General features: G+C 35.7%; 2 protein-coding genes, 1 long non-coding RNA gene and 2 other non-coding genes across 7 annotated transcripts; 3 read left to right on the top strand and 2 right to left on the bottom strand.

The window, feature by feature from the left end:
* Window positions 1–1,680: 1,680 nt before the first annotated feature.
* Window positions 1,681–20,695, bottom strand: LOC122520970 (muscle-specific protein 20-like). The gene is made up of 5 exons (XM_043641313.1): window positions 20,555–20,695; window positions 13,884–13,965; window positions 5,096–5,225; window positions 2,116–2,236; window positions 1,681–2,039 (listed from the first exon to the last, which is right to left on the bottom strand). The coding sequence occupies exons 1-5, from the start codon at window positions 20,576–20,578 to the stop codon at window positions 1,848–1,850; spliced, it is 549 nt and encodes a 182-aa protein (XP_043497248.1). The 5' UTR covers window positions 20,579–20,695; the 3' UTR covers window positions 1,681–1,847.
* On the top strand, window positions 10,854–13,526 carry LOC122520971. 3 transcript variants are annotated; one of them, XR_006304629.1, is made up of 4 exons: window positions 10,854–11,544; window positions 11,634–12,010; window positions 12,334–12,538; window positions 13,279–13,526. It is a non-coding gene; the product is annotated as an uncharacterized LOC122520971 (long non-coding RNA). The 3 variants fall into 3 exon arrangements; XR_006304628.1 differs by lacking the exon at window positions 13,279–13,526 and having other exon boundaries at window positions 12,334–12,701; XR_006304630.1 differs by lacking the exons at window positions 12,334–12,538; window positions 13,279–13,526 and adding an exon at window positions 12,180–12,270.
* LOC122521546 lies at window positions 14,296–14,436 on the bottom strand. The gene has a single exon (XR_006304793.1). It is a non-coding gene; the product is annotated as a U4 spliceosomal RNA (small nuclear RNA).
* On the top strand, window positions 15,832–19,118 carry LOC122520969 (myophilin). Its single transcript, XM_043641312.1, has 4 exons — window positions 15,832–15,938; window positions 17,810–18,009; window positions 18,098–18,218; window positions 18,311–19,118. Exons 1-4 carry the CDS (start codon window positions 15,933–15,935, stop codon window positions 18,491–18,493), a joined length of 510 nt encoding a protein of 169 aa, XP_043497247.1. The 5' UTR covers window positions 15,832–15,932; the 3' UTR covers window positions 18,494–19,118.
* A 673-nt stretch (window positions 20,696–21,368) lies between the features above and the next one.
* Window positions 21,369–21,450, top strand: Trnal-aag. Its single transcript has one exon. It is a non-coding gene; the product is annotated as a tRNA-Leu (tRNA).
* The last annotated feature ends 188 nt before the right edge of the window (window positions 21,451–21,638 follow it).

Below are 21,638 nucleotides of genomic sequence, written 5' to 3'. Positions count from 1 at the left end.
TTGGTTGGTTGACCTCGTGCCGATATTAGGTAATTCATTCGAACGTTGGAATTTGAAGAGTAAACATCTCGACTCTCTAGGAGGAAACAGCCTACAGGTATACTATATCGTCTAGTTATTTTTTCAGCAATTTAATATAATAATTTTTTTTACATTAAACCAATTCATATTTGTAATTATAATTAACATGCGTTATTATTTTTATATCGTAATTAAAATTACGATATATGCAACCAATCAACGACGAACAACGAGACGCTACCGCCATATTTGTTGTACTTATTTGAGAAATGTATTTTTTAAGAAAAAAAAAACAAACAAAATTTGTATTTTCAGAAAATGTTCTACCCAACGATTGATATTATTTTTAAAAACGTTACATATTTATAATTTTATAATTTTATTTATTATATAATATATTATTTATTAAATAATTATATTTAAATTACATTTTATAATTTGATCTAACGTAGAAATATTATTCGTAGGTAACGTGGATCGCGTCGTATTGGACGAATTTTGGAATAATTTCAAGGGGGAAAAAAGGGTAGAAAAATGATACAAAAAAGGATCCTGTTTATTTTTCGAAAGAAAATGTTGACGATTGATAGGACGAATAAACTTGCGCGGCTTTTTCGTACGTACGCGGCTTTCGAGTGCGCGAAGAAAAGTGGGGCGCATTGATGCGCGGAGCGGCCACTCCGCAGCGCTCCCCTTTAACGAGGAACGCATGAGATTAAAGAAGCCAAAGAGAGATACGTTTGCGATATCAACATGAGATTATTCCTTCCTACATTTTCTGGTACCCTTTACCAGGGGGTCCCCGAGAACTGGCCTGCCCCACGTTCGATAGTATTCCGTTTCCTCTCTCACGCTAACATCATCCATTTTTTACGATTGTATTTTTATTCGATGTTTCAACCTCTGTTCTAGCTGATTTAACAACAAAAAAAGATAATTAACCGCATTGAAATAATATGAAAATATAAATTTGTCGTAATTAACACATCATCGAATAGAAATCAAATTAAATATAATTAAATCTAGGAATATTGTTCGTTTACCTATCGATATTTAAATAACTGATATAAAATAGAAATATATTCGAGATCGTTTTTATATTTTGTTAATTATTTTTATATGCCTCTGTATAGTAGGTTTTGTTTATCACAGAAATAATGAATATGTGTTTGAGTACGAGTAGTAGTAACATAGGACTTCGACATGTTCACAAACAAGGTAAGCATGTGAATCGTAATCTCGAGAAGCTTACACCATCTTCGGATGCTCGCCTGTTCTTTGGGGAGTCTCACGATGTAGAAACTGCTCGAGGAATGCGTGTAATGCGTGTACGTACACGTCACGCCCACTCATGTCAGCGTCACTGACATACCACTTCGACGTACTACGAACGTAGTTTACCTGTAAGTATTCTATATATGTACGATAGATACGTGCCGTATGCGAGCTAGCATCCAACACACAACTATTCTCTCTTATATGTACTGCTTCGTGTACTCCGATATCGTGTTTGTAACATTCTACGAGCAAGAGTCTCGTGTTTGTATATTTCTATCTTCATAAGTATATCTTCTCTTCGTATACGATGAGCCTCCACTATATTAATACTCGGCACGTTGCCGGCCGGCCGGCCGGCCATCTTGTCGGTCGCGGAAGATCTTTGATTTCATTGCAAATACATTATTAAGGTTACAAAATATATTTATTTTTGTTAATTATATAATCATTTTCTCGTATTTTAATATATAAACTATCTTAATTTATCTACATTTGTATTTTCATTCGATCTCTTTCGTTATAAATTAACACACATTGAGAAAATAAATTTATTTTCCAAGAAGAATTTTTCTCGTAGCACCAAAGTTTTGACCAGCTTGTGTTGCACCTTTATTCGTACCCGCTTGTAAACCAATTAACGTTTCCCCGGCTCTCAATTGTTCTTCCGTGAACGATCGTTTGTTTTCTTCCGCTGGTTTTGGTCCTAACCAAGGGCCACGCCATTCGGGATGCTTATAAGTCTGTGAATCGTATTAAAACAATTCAAAATATTATCCGATAGATCTAATAAATGATATATAATTAAAATCTAATTACAGTGCGTCCAATAGCGAAGATGGTATTAGTAACTTGAGCGATATTTTTTCGTTCCATAAGATCAACCGCTTGGAAAAGGTCCACGTCAGGAACGCCATATTTCGTGCAGGCTTTCTGAAACCTAAATAGAATATTTTTCATTGAATTAAAAGTATAAACGAATGTTCATAATGATAATACGAACAAAAGACAACGTATTCATCAATCATTCAATCGTGTTTAAGAATTCGTATCGAAGAAAAGGAAAGTGAAAAGTAAAAAATGTGGTCACGATTAGAAACGAAGAATGATAGGGGTAAAAGAAAGCTCCTCGAAAGCGCGAAACTGAAAGGGAAAGGTGAACACGAGAGATCGACACGAGCAAACTCCTTTCTATGGATGCTAGCCTGTACGATGGTTTAACTCGGTGACGCGTTTCTATTGTCTCTGAGCGACAAGAAGACATCGTCGAGACGTGGTTGCATCGGTTTTCTGTCAAAGAGGAATCGTCGTCGTCGTCGTCGTCGTTATCGTCGTCGTCCAGCATACGAGTAAGCCACGATAGGACGTTTAATTATAAATGCAAACGAACAACCTAACGTCTTCGCGTATTTTCGTGCCGCAAGAACGGCGCGCCACGCGTACTATTAGAACAGGCTAACATAATTCATAGAAATCGTTCATCGTTCGTTTCCCCCATTAACGCGCGAGTTCGTTGGAAACGCTAAATCGAACTCTTATTTTACCTCTTGCCAACATAAATTCCTATGATGCCACGCGACAGTCGCGTATGAGCACCGAAAAACAGATCAGATGTGGGATTCTCGTTGTCATCCGATCATCGCACAACATTTTTATTGACATTTATTTCTTCTCGATGTTGGTATAGTTAATTAATAAGTGATGCTTCGTAAAAAGATAGAAATTTCAATAATTATATTACATACTGTTAGACAACAAATATTATTATTATTATTAAAATAAAACTGCTCTTATACGACGCGTGCCGAGAATCCATTGAACGTTTGCGTTAAATATTTAGCATAGAGGGGAAATAAAATAAGAAACGGCGATTAATAGGAAAGGACACGCAGGCACTTTCTAATATACGCAGAAGTAGAATAGTTATATAGATGGATGAAATATAGAATTAAAAAAGAATCCGATATTATCAATCAAATAATGATCACGTGCATTTATAATACGATGTAAATCAATTTATCATCATAATCATAAAACCTTGTATTCCATAAAAAAACGTCTCTTAGGTGAAAAAAAAACACGCCACGGCGTCGTCGTCCATGTTTGTTTCGTGTACATTTCCATAGAAGGAACGAAGAAGAAGAAGACGAGAAATGTGAGGCAGGCCAGTGTTCAAAAGCCCTCGGTGTAATGGGTTATCAGAAAAAGGTGGAAGTAGATGTATCTATGAAATGAAGCAGCGCTATTTTAGCTGACTTGACTGACAATGAGTTTTAGAGAACGTAATGAACTTTTGTACGTACATGTTAGCCGCGTAAAAAGGGAGTAACGCGGAGTGGCCGCGCTGCGCATCGTTCGCCCCACCATCTCACAAAAGCGCTCACTCGGCAACGAAAACGCGCTGAATGACGAATAAGAACAGCGTTGCGCGCGCTGACTCACAAACGCGCAAGGACCGCGCGTAGGAAAGACGACACGCTTCTTCTTCGGGAGGAGAATCTTTTTGCACCTTTTATAAACTTACACGAATTTCATTTGTTTTAGGCTTTCTTTTCACGTTTTTTTATTTTTCATTATTTATTTATTCCCCCTTTTTTTTAGCAGGAACAAATAATTCGTTCGCACACGAGGAGAGAGACTCAAATGAAAAGAAGAAATTAAAAAATTCCTGTTAAATTATAGTAAAATTTCCAATCGATGACCAATCACCCGATTAAAATCATTCTAACTGTGTGTTAAAGTGCGCTTCTCTTTGAAATATCGTGTTACCTCTTCACGTTCGAATAGTTCATCAGGATGGTAGCAATCACTGTAGGCATTCCATGCCAATATCCTCATATTCCGGATGTAAGATTAGAAATTGTTGTTTAGAAGAGTTCTTATGAAAACATATATTTTCTTTTTAAGACGACTGACGAATGATACAAAAATTTAATGGTATGTAAATTATTGGGAAGCGAAAGTCATTCAAATTCACTTTCGCATAATATATACATTTATTGTGTTGTTTACGGAAAAAAATAAAAAAAATTTGAATCATATATAAGACTTAAGATAAAATAAAAATAAAATATATTAAAATTTAGTAAGGGGGAGAGTGTAATTTAGCGTGAAATTTTTGTTGATTATTTGTATTGTTGGCGCCCTCGGAAAGGAAGACGCGCACGCATCGGAGTGCATCGAGGTGCAACGAGAACGTTCGCTGATAAAGAAAGAGAGAGATAGAGTAGAAGAGACGGATCGAGAGTCTCGACTTTGGGTTGCTTTCGATATTAGCAGCACGTACTACTACTCGAATCGATTCGGTCGGATATATCGAAGGACAGAAAGCAACGACGGTCCCGACCTCGGACATCTTCGGTACTTATTTATCAGGGGTACAGAAAATTGAGATAGAAAGAGGAACCTTGAGAATATTGTAACATGCGCGCCAGTTTACCACCATCGTCGTCGTCGTCGAGTTCTCGAGTTTTTCTCTCGAATAATACAGAGAACGATTCGATAATTCAACAATCGCTAGTCGTAGGGTTCGATATCGACGTATGTGATCCTCGTTAATCGGACTAGTCTCATCGATATGCCGTACGGTCGAAACGCAAAACACTGTCGATTGCGTAAAGTCGAATGATAAAGAGGAGAGCATGAACGTACAAGAGCAAATGTCATTCTACGATCGAGTGAAAGTGAGAGATATCGTGATACCTGTATCGCAAGTTCTTACAATCATGACTGAATCATGAATGAATTCGACGATAAATCTATTTGTTATTTGTCTTATTTCTTTTTATTAAATACTCACTGATTAAGATTATCCATCATTTTGTAATCCCCACCGGAAGTGTTAATCTTCGTTATGATACCAGGCTGCAATTTGTTCATGAGCTTGCAAAGTAATACACCGTCTCTCAAAGCATCTTCGTAATTGACTCCTAAAAAGAAAAACATTTTAGTTATATAATTATTTTTACATTACAGATGAATAACATGTAATAAATTGTTATACGATCAAGTTATTAATTTATTTGATAATAGTCTGATGAAAGAGAGAAAATATTGCAGTATAAGAACCGAAGGAAACAAAGAATGAGAGATAAACAAAGAGAAAGAGAGAGAAAGCAATTTCGACAAGGAAAAGAATGCGAAGGAGCGAGTTTGCATCAGGAACACAGAATAAGTCGTTCCCGCCTTTCCGAAAACGCAGAACGAATCGTGTTGTTGATTTTTAAACGCGCAGACGCATACTCGTACTCGGTTATTGCACTCTCTAGCATCGAACAACGAGCGAAAAGGTTCGATGTGGGAGGAGCGTAACAAGAGTGAGTTCTCCCTCTCACTCTCTCTCTCTCTCTTTCTCTTTCTCTTTTGCGCAGACCCATCTTTTTGATCTGTTTTTCTTCTTTTAATTCTCTCTTTCTCGTCTCTACGCCGCATGCGAGAGACGAGACAAATTTAATAATAAAACAAAACGAAGGAATAAAAAGAATGGGAAGAGGAACGCAAGGAAGGAAAGTAAATACGACCAACGCTCTCTCATGGTGTCCCATTATGCCAAGAGGTGAGCCAAGGGGGCATGGCATTTTTTGCTAGCTTATCGAAGGATCGAGAAAATCGCCGCCTCCGTCTTCCATCGAACAACCTCCACCTTCCCTCCATCGTTCGTTTCATTTATTTCCTTCCCTCTTCCTTTCTTCCTTCCTTTCTTTCCTTTCATTTTATGGAGTTTTATTTTATCGAGAGTAGACAAACGCGTCGTCCTCGGAGTCATCATCCCGTTTCTCCTCCTATTTCTCTGTATCTTCTTTTTTTATCCTTCCCTTCTCTACTTCTATATTATTTTTCTTCTTCTTCCTCTTCTACTTCTTTTTCTTTTTCTTCTTTAGTCGACGTCTTCGCGAATATCCTTATCCTTATTCTTCTTTCTCTCATTTACGAAAGTAAAATTATCTACAAGAAAGGAGGAGACATTTTAGTCGCCATTCGAAAGACGCGCCGCATCTCGAATTGCCAGGGATTTAGCTACCTTCAGGAGTTCTTTTCTATATATTATTCCTATGTATGTATATATATATACACGTATATAAATAGATATAGGTGTGTTCATTTTGTTTGTCTTTTTCATTCGTTTTCTCCCTCTACTTTTTTATATCCCTTTTTCTTCCTTCTTCTTCTTCTTTTTTCCTTTCGATTTTCCCTCCACTGTACAAGCCGCCATTGATGTATCGAACCTATCGACGACAGCAACGCCATCTGTCCTCCCACCAACACTCGCGCAACTTTATCGAAATACGTGGGAAGAGACACCCCTTCCAGCATATTCTCTCTTTTTTTTTCTATTTCCTGCGCGCGTTTCTCATCTTCCAATCGGACGTGAAAGAGAAGCGACAAAATGGATCGATAAAGTCCGTAATCCAACCCCCTCTCTTTTAAATATTCTTACCAATCGTGTTTCACATTTTCTCGAGGGAAGAAGATAATAATAATCTATCGAAATATATGTATGATTATTATATAAATAAATATTAAATATTATATTGTTTGTTATACACGCAATGAATAGATATTCAATAGAATTTCGAATTAATTTGTAACGTTCTTTGAAATAATAATTATTTTCTTTCGTTGAAATTGTTAATCATTGAACAGATTATTTTATGTTAATCATTAAATTCAGAATCTTGGTTGTAAGAAGTACGAGTAAAGCTTACAGAAATATATTTTACGAAACGCGTCTTCAAACGAGCGTATCTTGGTTTAGGGTATATTCAATGGTATAGAGAATTAAAGAGAAGAATGAAAGAACGTGAACGGGATGGCTGTAGGATAGACGATCCGAGGAATCAGGGACGCATAGAAATGCATATTGCATGTCTCCTACTGCTCCACGTTTTGCATACCGTTACTGCATATAATGGGGATGGAAATATATGCAGCGTCTATGAATATGAAAGTTACAGAGTTACTAAGAAAACATACTTAGCTTCGAGTATCTGTTCGTTTCAATCGTGCATACTCATTATTATATATAAGAATTAGATGTTCTCCATTTAAGAGCAGCATAAGCCCTTTGAATCGTAAAAATCCTATGCCAAACGAATGAAGATATCGTTTTGTTTTATTTACAAGATTAAAAGAAAGAAAGAGAGAAATAGGGAAAGAGAAATAATGAGAGAGAAAAAGTTAATGAGAAAAAAACGAAAACATGAAGCACTGGTTGCGATTCCAAGTCAACGATAAATTTTTCGGGTGGAGTAACACGCATGCCAGCTTTTCGATGAACTACCATCCTGATCCTGCAAGGACGATACGTCACGTGGTTCTGCCTTGGAGTGGTCCGGGTAAAATGCCTACCCTAAAATCTGCTCGCCTAGTATAAAACTGGTCGCAAACCTGAGTTCTGGATTGACGAGCGATCGACAGCCGATAGTCTTCGAATAATCTTCTGATTCTTTTAATTATCTACGATTGTTTATTTTTTTATTCTCGAGAAAATATTCGAGATGTTTTCAATATTTTCTTTTACCCCCGACAATATTTTCATTATCAATTAATTATGATAGATATTATTCTTCGTATAATAATTTGGATAAATCGTTGATCTCAATTATTGATTTATTTCGTAAGTTTTCAATTGTTATCAAATCAAATTGTAAGTTATTACGATGAAAAGGAAAGTCGCTTGACGAAAAGGAAAAAGATGACGACGACGATGGGTTTCGCCTTCGAGTGTAAAATGCCGGATTGGTACCAGGATTGTAGGTATTACGCTTAAAATGTGTATACACATTCTCTTTCTTTCTCTTCTTTGCCCTCACTCACACTTCCTCTCTTCTTACTTCTTCTCCTTCGTTTCTTATTCCAACGTTCCTCTTTCTTATCTCGTTTCTTCTACTTTTTCACAATACGTTCCTATCCCTGGGGACTCCCCCCGATCTCCTCACGTGCCAGGCACTCATGAGGTAATCGTTAGTACTCGGACTCGTGAAAGAATTCGTTGGAGTTTCGAGAGGTGTTTAAGTCGCTTACCAGGCGAATAGAATATCAGGAAATATTTTTCCTTAGCCGTGTGTTTCAATTCTTTCTCGAGAGAAAATACACTTATTTTTATCAAACATTTATCAAATGTTAAAATACATATTATAAACTTTCGATAATTTATGTTGAGGTTGAAATATCAATCAACCACGTATACGTTAATAAACAAAAAATATAGTCACCTATCTTAATTTGATTTTTAATATTACATCGTTATCATTAGTATTAATTACCCTAAGCTTGTTCTTCGGCTTAAATATCAAGAATCACAAGAAATAAGAAAATGTTGTAGAATTAGAACGGTGCAGTGAAAAATAACGGGTATACGTTTCTCACGATATCCAGAAAACATCGAGACCCGGCGACCAGCACTCCAGATTCTCTCTATTTCACTTTCTCTCTCTTTCTCTATGCAACAAACAACGATAGGAAGGGACGTAGTAAACAAGCATCGTGATACTCGTGAAACTGATACATTCCTGGTATTGTTGAAACACCGTGAGATGTCGTAAAGGTGAGAAGGTGACAGAAAATCAATATTCCCTTAGAGAACGTCACATTGAACAATACACTTTAGCTGTGAGAAGAAGAATCTTTAAAAAACGTCTTTCTTTTCATCCAGAAGAAGGATCGTACTGATGTTGGCCTGATATTTTTCAGATGTTGCGCTTCTTCCCGAGGTATTCGTATTTATTCGTGTATACGTTGGTATGCATATAAAAATGCATATATGTAGAGATCCTATACGAGTTGGTTACAAAAACAAACAAAAAATAATAACGAAAAAAAATATGAACCATACAATATGTATTGGAAAATCAGAATTATTTCTACTATGGATACTTTCCTGTTACATTGACACGTCACCGTCGTCACGTTCGAACTACTTTGAGACGCGAATTCTTCAATAAAGAAAAAGAAATAATTGAAACGCAGATATAAAGAGAATTTCGTTAATTAATTCATTTTAATTATTGTAACTTTGTATAATTGAATCTTTGAACTTTCTCGAGTACTTATCACGATCATTCTCTTTTATAATTTAACAAATGCATTAATGGATTAAGAGAATTACATTTTAGAAATCGTGCATTTTCAGATTTACTTTAATGTATGAGTTTAATTGTCTTCGATCGTTTCTAATGCACATGAATCAGTTTCTCGTAAAAATAAATAACAATTATAATAGTTTCTATTATGTAAATTTAGTTCTTAAAAATGCAAAACGTTTTCTTTCTATTATTATTATAATTTTAATAAATTTTTATATCATTTGCGATTAGATAATATTATTTGTTCTCAAGTTAGAACATTGGTGAAAGGAATTCGTGGAATAGCAGCACGGCGCTTGCGTCTGGAGTAACCGTATCGATTAAACGTCAGGTACCCGTCATAAAGACGTCAAAAACACGGTTTTCATCAGGACAACATCCTGTGACTGAATTTACAACCGTCAGCAACAGGTATTGCATGAAAGGAGTAAACTCTCTCCAATACATAAGATGAAGCGATGATAAATATTTTGTTTCGCGATAAAATATTTCGTCCTATCGACAATTAATTCAATTTATTCTATTCTCTAAATTAATCATCATGATCATCATCATCATCATTTTAATAAGTACTTAAATAAAAAGAGAAAAAATTCGTAAGGAAGATGGTACGCCTCGTGTTACCTCTCGCGCATGTGGCATTGGTTAGGAGGGAAGAGGAAACACCTGTTGAACGTGGTCGTAAATTTGCTTCGGGGCTGTAACCCTGGTAGGCTTACCTCCAAGTGACGTCATTGATGGCCCTTTGACGGACTACTGACATCAGTAGTCGCAGTTCAGATTTCGCAGTTCGGAAGACGTTTGATTTTCGTCGAGCTCGACTTTATACCGAATCGGAGTGAACAGTTGATCAGGAAATGACCGATGGGTAACGGCCTTGACAAATAGTCTCTGCTCTGCTTTGCTATCCTAGTAGTTGGGAGGTTTTGTGACGTCATGCGTCAAAGCCAAAGCATCATCAGCTGCTAACGCTCTGAGTGAACGCGAAATTCTCCTTTCATGGTATAAGAATTTAAGCGTGAGAAAGTGAAATCGTCATTAGGGGACACACAGTCAAACAGCAATCGATTTGTCGACATCAAAACGTTGGCGGGACACCCTATAAATCCCTCAAACGACTGCTGATGCCCTGGTGCACCTAAACGCCTTGCGCCGCCGTGACGGACAGATGACTGACGTTTTAGTTTGGTTAAAAGCTCTCTTTTCGTCGTATTCACTGTTTTAGTTTAGATCGCGGATCGTCCCCGTTTCTACGAGACCAAAGACAACTAGTAGACGAAAGAGAGAGAGAGAGAGAGAGAGAGAGATATGTAACTCGTGAAAGGGCAAATTCGAAGTTTCACTCGAAGTGAAACGAAAGGAGGAGACACTATGTGCCATTTCCAACTAGGCTATCCAAGGCCTCCTATGCAGTCCTGATACACTGGCGTCCCTACGACGTAACATGATGAATCCATGACGGTAAATCGATAACTCTCGTCATAGCTTTTACTTTTGATCTCCTTTTTTTTCCCCTTAAGACGTTTCAACGATCTTTCCTGTCACTAATTAAACGAATAACGTTACTTGACTTTTCTATCGAACGATAAAAGTACTCGTGTCTTTCATAAATTTCTAGAAATATTTCTCAATGTTCACGTTGAAATTTAAAATTGATCTGAAAAGCATACAATGATGATAATAATCCTTCGTTGTAAAATTTGGGACTAAACTGGATAGAAAATATTTCCTAGAACTTTGAATTCCAGATCGTTCGTTCGTGTGTTTGTTGTTGATAGGAAAAAACGATCGCGTCCAGCGTACCAGGCGAGTTTCCATGACCAGGCTATCATCCGGAAACGTTAGAATCACGATGTTAAATCCTGTTTACTACACCGTACGTCGACAAATTTCCGAGACTTATTTTATTTCTTGGCGTATAAGCTACGTCAGCACAGCAACTACGGTGGCAGCATGAACTAACAAATATAAACAACAAATGTGCATTCGACTAGTCAGTTGTGATCAGGCAGTGTTAAGTAATGGACGTGCGGCCATAGTGTGTCAACGTTGTTGTTGTGTCACGAAACGAAGGAAGGGATTTCTTTTTGCTTCAAAACAATGCGTCCAATCATGCGGTTGCAATTGCATCGTAGTTTCCAACGAAATTTCTCAACCACCCTATGTATTCATCCGATTTGAATTTTTAAAATGTCATCTCTCTTCAATTTACTATTACTTTTTATTAATCCAGTTTCGAAACTTTTTGGACAGATGGTGTACGTTACAGAATTCCGGTGGTTCCTTGACGACGACCCGTTGTTGGATGTTTGTTGAATAGAAATAGAGAAATATAGAAGAAATATGCAGGAATGTAATCGTATCACACCGATCGAGAGTTTAATTTTAAACGAGTCAATAACATCAAAAGCTTGGACTATCCGGCTAGCAGACGAGAACGGAGGGAGATCGTAGGTACGAGATATGGTAAACTGAAAAGCGTGAAATCGATTCTACTCACAGCAGTCGAGTCTTTTCTACCTAGATCCGTCCTAGATAAACGCGTCTAAGATAAATTCTAGTCGTGGCACCAGGCCATCAGAAGCAGTATGGACTCGAACGAGTTCTGGATGTTCTCGTTCGTTGATGGTGTACGTATATACGCGTTCAATTAAATCCTTTAAGATTGTTTAAACAAACGAATATATCGTTTTTACGCAAAGGAATTTTTTATTTCAATGATTTTCTTTTTATTCTTTTTTATTAATCGTTAAAAAATTTTCTTGATAAACATTTAATTCTGAGATATGGATTTTTCAGAAAATTCTATGAAATAGAACGAATCGATATTGAGAAATTGGAAAGTACGATGATGTGTTTAGAAACATAGAATGAATTTTCTTCGTACGAGTTATCGATCATTTTTATTTCTAAGAGGAGAAAGGACAGGTAATGTTCTTCTCGTTCTCGACAGGTGCAAACTGGTTCCACGAGCATCAGGCTGGTACTTCGTCGCGAGAGCTTTCCTATCGACTGGGAGAGAGAAACCCCACCTAGCTAGACGGTCATAGGCACGGAAAGTTCATAGTGGGGATTATACTAAATATTCTCGGTGGGGGTGGTTTCATCGTCTGGCCACCTCCACTGAGACTTCCGTGCCACCAGGATGACAGTCAAAGGTAGAGGCTTATTGTGTTACCATATTTTATCAATGCGATACCCTCGTATTGCTAAGACAGATGATAGAATATAAACTAATTTTTCTATATAATTTTTTTATTAAACAAATTGATAGCAACACCTTTCTATGATCAATAATAACAGATGTATGATAAGACGAAATTTGCGATATAATCGTGAATCGATTTATTTAAAAAAAAATAATAACTAACAAAGGGTTAACTAGTTAATATAAAAGGGTAGAAAACTCGTCGTCTCTCGCCTTTCAGCACAGAGGATTGGCTTGCAATTGCATCGACGCCCTGCGTGTTTGTTGCAGCAGGGTAGCATGTTAATCATAGGGGTGCGTTCTTAACCGGATTCGATAGGGTGGCTCGTAGTGACGTAACAAAGCGCGCGTTCTGCTGGGGTAACATAAAATAAAAGGTGGTACAACTACTACCCCTAAAATATCGATCAGCCTTGAATGAATTTTTTCTAGGTTCAAGTGAATTTCTTTACGTTTAACAATATTTATCTATATTACATTAAGTCGATCACGAAATCTATGAAAATTAATTGTTTTAATATTGATTCTTATAGATTATAAATAAATTTGGAATATTTAAAATATATTTTTAACGTAAATCATGTAAGAAAATCTCAAGCTTATATAGAAATATTCTAACCTTTCGAACGAGTTTGTCCTTTGCTACGTCACGTACCTGACAATTTCTACCCGGCTATCATATGATTCCAGTGGCAGTTCGTCGTCAACCCTCGTACGCTCGTACATTCGCGTGAGAAAGCAATGGGGGTGACCACATCAAAACGCTTTTTCGAAGCTTTCCACCTCCAAGTAATAGGATTACATGATCGTAGATAGTTACTTCTCGAGTATTAAGTTTAATTGCATAAACCCGAACCAAATAGTCAAACATCATATTGCAAAATAATACTTTGTTATATATATATATGTATAAGAAAAAAATTAAATAGATTCTTAGAGATGATTAATATAATATAAATTATATTATTTTATTAGAAAAAAGTTTGTAAATTTCGTTTATTCATTCTTTTCCTCGTTTAATTTTTATTTGAAGATAACTTTAGTTCTGATTTTTAGTATAAATTATAAAAGAACTTGCGGTTCTAAGTCGCCTCCACATAACAGGACAACATATTAGGTTAGCCTCAATCCGTCGAGGGGGTGTAAACCCTGATAAGTTCAAGCCGAGTAGTAAATCGATACCAGACTTACCCCACACGTTGCTTAAGAGATCTTGGATAATACGTGGATAATGTTTTCAAACTTATTCTTATTTTGTTAGCTATACTTGCAATTTAATTAGATAATAAATTTACCTGAAGGAAATCTTTCTCCTACGATCGTCTCTATCCATTGTTGAGCTTCGGCTTCTTGGCTGGCCTCTCTTTTTCCGGCAACCTGATAAATATCAAAACGTTTGCATTAAATTTTATTAATAATTCATTTATTCAATTTATTTTTTGCAATGACATAATTTTAGTGAATTCAGTAGAGTAAGGCTAAGAAAGAGCGAACCCATTCACAAAAAATTAACGATATCGGTATATAATGTGTACTCATTCATGATATTTAATTATCGGATGCAGTGTTGCAATGCGAGATAATGGCCGGATGTGTCATAGAAGAGAGGATAATAATCTCATATCACAATATTGTGAACATCACACTCTCAAGTTATGAATGAGAACACGATGTCTTAAATTAATTTTGTTTGATATAAATTATCAGTTTCCGTAGAAACTTTCAAAAATTGCCGTAGCCGATGGTATTTCACATCGTCATGGCGGGGTATTGGTAAAAGTTTTCAACTAGCAATAATCGCACCTCGGCAGAACCTCATTGGTTACGATATCGCCGCTGCGCAAAGCTGACGATACAACCGTCGTGTTAGGTACTTATACTGGTATATAGTATTTCCACTTGTGAGAAATTTCGTTACGCGACGCCGCGTTGTGGCGAGAAATAAAACTAAGTTAACATCACAAGAAACGGTGGCAAAAAACATACTAATCGTTCCTAGCAAAAAAAGAAAAAAAATTATATTGATTAAATATTAAAATAATAATAATCATATTAATTTTTATAATGACAAATCGTATTATATAAAATGTTTTCAAGATAGAACGTTTGATTCTACTTACTGAATTTATGTTTAAATTTTACTATCAAAAGTATTTGGATTGGCGTGCTTAATTGTTTATAGATGAAATGATTAATGATAGAAATACAAATTTGACAAGCGTAAAACAAAAAGATGACGTCGTCGTTAAAATACATCCGAGACTACGTCAAGTTGAATAAATTTAAATGGAATAGTAGCACAATCGTTCCAGGTGTCGGTGCAACTACGTAAACGGGGATTTGCTACGATAAACTTGAAAATAGCTTGCTGATTGATGAAATCTAATCTCGGCGGTGGCATCACCCTTCGTAGTGGCCAGAATCCAGAAATTACGACGCTTACACTTATCGGCATTTTCAACTGGCGACAATCCACGAAAGTTAACCGTTCTCCTTCTCATTGCAAAATACTCCCACTTGTTCGAACGTTTCCACATTTGATATTTAAATGACGTTTTTCTGAAACGTCTTATCTTAAAAATAACACCCGGATATATGTATACAAATAATAAGCGAAAGAATTTATCTTTATCTTATTTTAATGTTACAAAATATACGGAAGAACTTTTAAAATAGATCGAAAAATCACATAGATACAGTAACGTCGAACTATTTATTATTATCTTCCCGTAGTTTCTCGAACTTTTAAAACGTCAAAATTGTATCCAAGACGAAAAACTATATCTGCAAGAACAGAGCACGAAAATAATCACAGGGTCCTCTTGTATAACCTAAATTTCAAATCTATTGTAACTACGATATCGAACCGTTCGTTTAATCGAATCTTTTCGTGTGCTGATAATGAAGTATAATTTATAATATTAAGAAAAAAAGTCAACATTTTTCGATTTAGATGACAGTAATTATATCTTGGAGTCTTAGAATCACGTACCTATTTCATGTATTACATATTTTCGTTTATAATTGTTACTGCACACCATTGTAAATATATAATTAATGATATATAAAAAAAAACACACACACGAAGTGTCTACGAGTCTTGTAAATAAGGCTATAATGTCAAGATCTGGTTACAAGTGGGGGTGTGGGAATGCCCAATGGGCACTGGGCCAAAAGTTCTCGTCGTTGAAGATCAGTAGGATGGGCAAGGGGGAGGGGATGACACCATATAGCATCGAGACGCCAGCCGTCCGACTTAGTCTACTCTCCAACATCGTTCAAAAGTTATTCTATATCGTTAAATTAGTCGTTTCTTCGTGAGGTCAAGAGAAGTCGAGAGAAAAATGCCGGTATGTTTTCTCCCGTTCATATACGTAGATGAATACGTTCCTGTTAAAAGACAATAACCCTAACTTTATGGGGGAATGCAACGAATTAACAAATTTGCTTGTTAAATGACAAACTAATTTTTGAGGAACTTATCGATCCTTGCTTTTCGAATAATCTTAAATAAATCTAATCATCTAAATAAATTTGTTAACGACCGTTTGAAACAAATCGCATGCCTCCGAGTCCTACGTGTGATTTACGAAATGATTTTAACCCTACCAACATTTATTTTGTTAGATTAAATAATCCTTAATGATGTTAGTAACTTATCATTGATTTAAAAATGAATTAAACGCTATAACATATCGAATTAAGTTCCGAATCTAAATTGCTGCTAACATCGTTTGATCTCAAATTCAATATTGTGTATGCATCCTTGCACAAGTGACGAACGTTTTGATCTTAGGCCAAACTTTACTGCTGGAGATAGCGACTATAATCGGGCTTTAAATTTAGTCAATCCTGTTACAAAACAAACCTCTGGTTAGAGAGAAAAGGAAGTCTGAACTAACGGATAACATATTCGAGAATGAAGCTTAAAATATCTGAATGACGATGTCTTGAAGAGTATAACACGTTGCTTCTTTCTCTCCATTCGTTTTCTTTTCTTCGATAATACATCGACGATAATGCTTAAAATAATTCTTTAAAGTACCTACCTAGTTTCGTAAAATAGATTGAATTATTTATAAGATTGATCAATAAAAATAGATTGATAAATGAGATGGAAGAAGAAGAGAAATAAAAAACATTATCTATCGTCTCAAGTTTTTATAAAAATATCGACGAGGATTCGATATGACGAGCTCCGTAAGACAGACAAACATGAGAAAGAGAGAGAGAGATACATAAATAAAAAAGAATATTGATCACCTAACGCTTTGATAAAAATATCGACGAGCATTCTCGATATATTCGTAAAATTTGATGGATAACATCGACAGGCCTTCCAGACGCAAACGATAAATCAAGCAAACCTCGACAGACACTGTATTCGTTTCTTTCGATCTCGATTGCAGATTGTATAATCTTTGTTATACGGTTTGTAAAAGCATTCCTCCCCACTCGTGGAAAATAGGAACCTTTTCCAAAAATAATCATTTGCGATCGTGCGAAACGTTGCCACGAAACTTCTGACGATTGAACTTCGAGCATGGATACTGCTACGTGTACCGATGTACTATTTGTTGTTCATCTATATATGCATATCTATGTGTGTGTCTCTCTGTGTGTATAGATGCATCCATGCATTCGTGTTTGACTTCAAATTAATGCTATAAATACTAATTTAACGTTGGCAGATGTGAGAACAGCTTGGCTTTTACTTGCGTCAGTCAAATTTTACGCAGTAAATCGATCAACGCGTTATTAACAAGTTATGAAATCGTATAGTTTGGTATAGCAATATTGTTGTTATTTCAATTTTATGTTTCTCCGAATGTGTTCCAAAAAATAAAAAAAAAAACAGAGTATACGTATACATACGTGCATATAATTTAGCGTTAAAGTCGAACAGGTGGGCGAAACGCATAACCGTCATTAATAGAAAGCTCGTGAAACTACGCCCGCCGTATTTTATTTTCGACGTTGGTTTATACTCGCGAGTAATTTAATACCAACCGAGAGAGAGAGAGAGAGAGAACCGAAATTCTATTTATAAATTTTGGAGCTTTTTAAAAGAAGAAGAAGGAGAAAATGAAGAGGGAACAGGAGCTTTCTTTCTTCGCGATAGAAAAAGAAAAGAAAAAAAGATAAAGCTGTGCTTGATTTTCGTTTCTCTTTTTTTCTTTTTTTAAAAATAATACGTCGTCTCATCCTATCTTTCGCTCAGGCTCGCAACAAGGAACAAGAAGGGGAAATTCTCACTTGGATCGAGGATGTACTCGGTGAGAAACTTCCGCCAGGAAATTACGAAGACATTCTCAAAGATGGTGTTATCCTTTGCAAATTAATCAACAAACTCGCGCCAGGTTCCGTCAAAAAGATTCAAGCCAAAGGAACGAATTTCCAACTTATGGAAAATGTTCAAAGGTTAATGAACTTGTTTTCTCGTCTCCTTCAATCAGGAAATATTTGTTCTTGCAAAAGATGATAATCAAAATGTTTATTATTCGATTAGGTTCCAAGCAGCTATCAAGGAATACGGTGTACCGCAGGAAGAAATCTTTCAAACGGCTGATCTTTTTGAGAGACGCAATATTCCTCAAGTGACTCTTTGTCTTTATGCACTTGGCAGGATCGTGAGTAATAGAATAGAACGTGCAATTTGTAATCTTCCGATATATTTCTCTTTTACATTTGATTTTATTTTCTTCTTATTTGTATAAAACAGACTCAAAAACATCCGGAATACAATGGACCCCGTTTGGGACCAAAAATGGCGGATGAAAATAAAAGGACGTTTACGGAAGAACAATTGCGTGCTAGCGAAGGTCAACTCAATTTACAAATGGGATTCAACAAGGGTGCGAGCCAAGCGGGTCACGGTGGATTTGGAACCACTCGGCATATGTAGATCTATGTGTGAAACCGGAACAGTTATTTATTGTTACATCTCGCTATAAATCGATCAATCAAAAAAGGCAACGACGGAAAGGATGACGAAGAGAAACAGAGCCGAATGTTTTGACACACGTCTATATTCGATCTCACAATTCTGTTAAAGTACACAATAAGCCGAACATTTTACATACAAAAAAAATTACATTTACATGACAAGGAGCAAAATGAAAAATGATTAAATTTTACATATTAAATGTAATTAAACACATATAACGATTACCACGTCACATGTTACACATATATTACACATATATTACACACGTACACACACGCACACATATACACGCATACACGAAGGAATAATTATGGACAAATTGTCGAATATTTGATTGATATTTCTTTATTAATATTTTAGATGTTTCATTGAATGATAGGATACGATTGAATTCGATGGATAAATGAAAGAGTTAGGATCTTGTAACGTATTGCTCGATGATTCGACGATGATAATTATTTAATATTAATTATCGATGTAAATATGGCAGAAAATATCCGTACGCCCACCCAATCCTATATATCTTTCGTCTCTTTTCATAAGGTTTATATTGATATAAAATATACATTTCTTATGTAACGAATGAGCAAACTTTTTTCTCTATTTTTGTAATTACGATTAAAAACTACCGATCGATTGTATCGTAGATGTATATTTTTATAGATCCATATCTTTCTATTGATTTTTAAGAAACTTTCGAGAAATTTGTTTTCGAAACGATGTAACGAAAAATGAATTGTTACGAATTCTTTTTAAATATGTTAAATCAAAATGGCTTATTGTCAAAGACTCATGCGGCCTGTCGCATTACGATAAAAAAAAAAAGAACAATAAACGTAGGTTTATGAATTTATTTGATCATCGAAATATACATTTCTGTACATTCAAAATTACATTTATGTATCCGAATGATTATTTTTAGTATTCGTCTAAGTTTCAAGATATAGATCAGACGTTGTTATTCGTTCAAAGTGAATTTTTATCCAAGATTCGTAATACGATAATGACACAATTTTTCGGGAAATTCAACTAAAACGAATATATTCTGACGTGGTAAAAGTTAATTCAAAGTTTTACTTGGCACGAGAGTACCTTCGAGTTATTTCTGGAAGTCGTAGAAGCGTCAGCCATTGCTGGACTCGGGTCATGGTCCTATATTAATTTAACCATGGGATTAACCTTAAGACTACTTTGAATGTATTAATATACGAATCTTCCTGTTCTTTTTATTTTCTTTTAATTCTTTTTTGTTTCAAATACAACGAGACTCCAATGAGAATTTAATTCTGACTTTCACGCTGACTGATCGAAAAATAAGTTTTTTATTTTGAGCATTTTAGTATAAATCTGTGGTAAAGTACTGGAGAAGGCGAGAAGAGCAACAAAATATGTCAGAGCACGATGCGTAATCGCTGACTCACGTCAGACCAAAAACAAAATACGACGAAAGACTAGTCCAGAATTAGATGGTGGGTTATTAATGAAAACTTTAAAATACGAACATTTTGTTTAGTCGAATGATTTCAATTAAAAAATCTATATATCATTTTTCACATGACTTGCATTTTTATTTGAACGCGTCATCAAAATGTTATATACCAATATACATACGTAACCAATATCACATTAATTTTCGCTTACCAATATTTTATAGTAAAACTCGTAGATACAATTCTAGATATTATTCTAGTTATTATTTATCGAACGATATCGTACAGTGAAATAACGCGTTACTCGTTAGTTCACCGTACGACGATTCATCTGTCAAATCACAGCTGATTAGAAAAACACCCGGACGTTTCTTGTCATACGTAAAACAAAAAAAACAAAAATTGAACAATAACGTATCTTTGACAATAATTTTATGTATATTTATAGCTTCCTAATATTTCTTGTACATTTGAATTTATGGAATTTATTGATATTGACCGATCTGATTGATAAAAATTTCGACTTTTGTACAATTTGAATAAAAATGGTTTACACGAGCCATGTGGAACGTATCCAAATGGCACTTACCTGCCACAACGGACGTCCAGGCATGATGAACTCTAACTCTTGGATAATTTCTTCGTGATTTTCCCCGAACACGGAACTTGATGAGAAAGCACAGCTTACAAGTCTCGGCTCAAGCGTAAGCACAAAAAGTGTGCGGCTCGGGATCGGTGCTGCGTATATATTCGTGACAAGTGTAAGTTCGTATTAGTGCACGTGGGTAGCGTTTCTATATATGGATCACTTACTCATCACCGACGTACTACGTATATGTTCGTGTGTGTGTGTATATATAAATATGTATAGATATACTTTACTAACTCACGAGCTTTTCATTTTCATCGCATTTCATTACACGATGATTTCGCGAACACCACGTGTTGTTTGCCTTGCGGTAACTGGAGATATACATTCACATACTTATGATTTCATAAAATTACAGAATTCAGCTGTTACTTATTTCAGGAAATATTTAGCAAGAGAAAAAACACATGGAATGAAAATTACAAGTGGTTTTAACATTTGACAGTAAAAATCATCTGAGAAAAACTTGAACAGATAAAATATAGGCTATGATTTGTTATAAAAAATATAAATCTAATCATAATTTTTATCTATAGATATGTATCTTATTATTTTCTGCTATTGGAATGGGAATTTGAATGTCATTGTGGTATTTTTATATGTTTTTTAATATCCAATAGACAAAATTTTAAAAACCAATCAACATAAGAAATTTTTATCTTAAGTTTAATAAAATATTTACTTAATGTTAATATCCTAATTAGACTTGAGGCTTGGTTTGCCTTTTATACCACTTTAAAGATTGCGCTCTCGCGGTAGCGTGGCCGAGCGGTCTAAGGCGCTGGTTTAAGGCACCAGTCTCTTCGGAGGCGTGGGTTCGAATCCCACCGCTGCCAGTATTTTTTTTTTTCTATCCTCTAGAAAGGACGATGGAGAGATGCGTACGCAGGAAAGATGACATTACTCGTACGGCTAACATTGAAGAGATTTGCGCGATCACTAGTGCATGCTCGGGTACGACTTTTTTGAAGGTCCAATGGCTTGCGTCGGCACGCGGCGCCGTGGTTCACACCTAACAGGACCA

Source organism: Polistes fuscatus, unplaced genomic scaffold (genome assembly GCF_010416935.1).
Source record: "Polistes fuscatus isolate 324 unplaced genomic scaffold, CU_Pfus_HIC Scaffold4, whole genome shotgun sequence".
Taxonomy (NCBI): Eukaryota; Metazoa; Arthropoda; class Insecta; order Hymenoptera; family Vespidae; genus Polistes; species Polistes fuscatus.
Note: the sequence above shows the minus strand (reverse complement) of the source record. Positions and strands in the feature narration are given on the sequence as shown.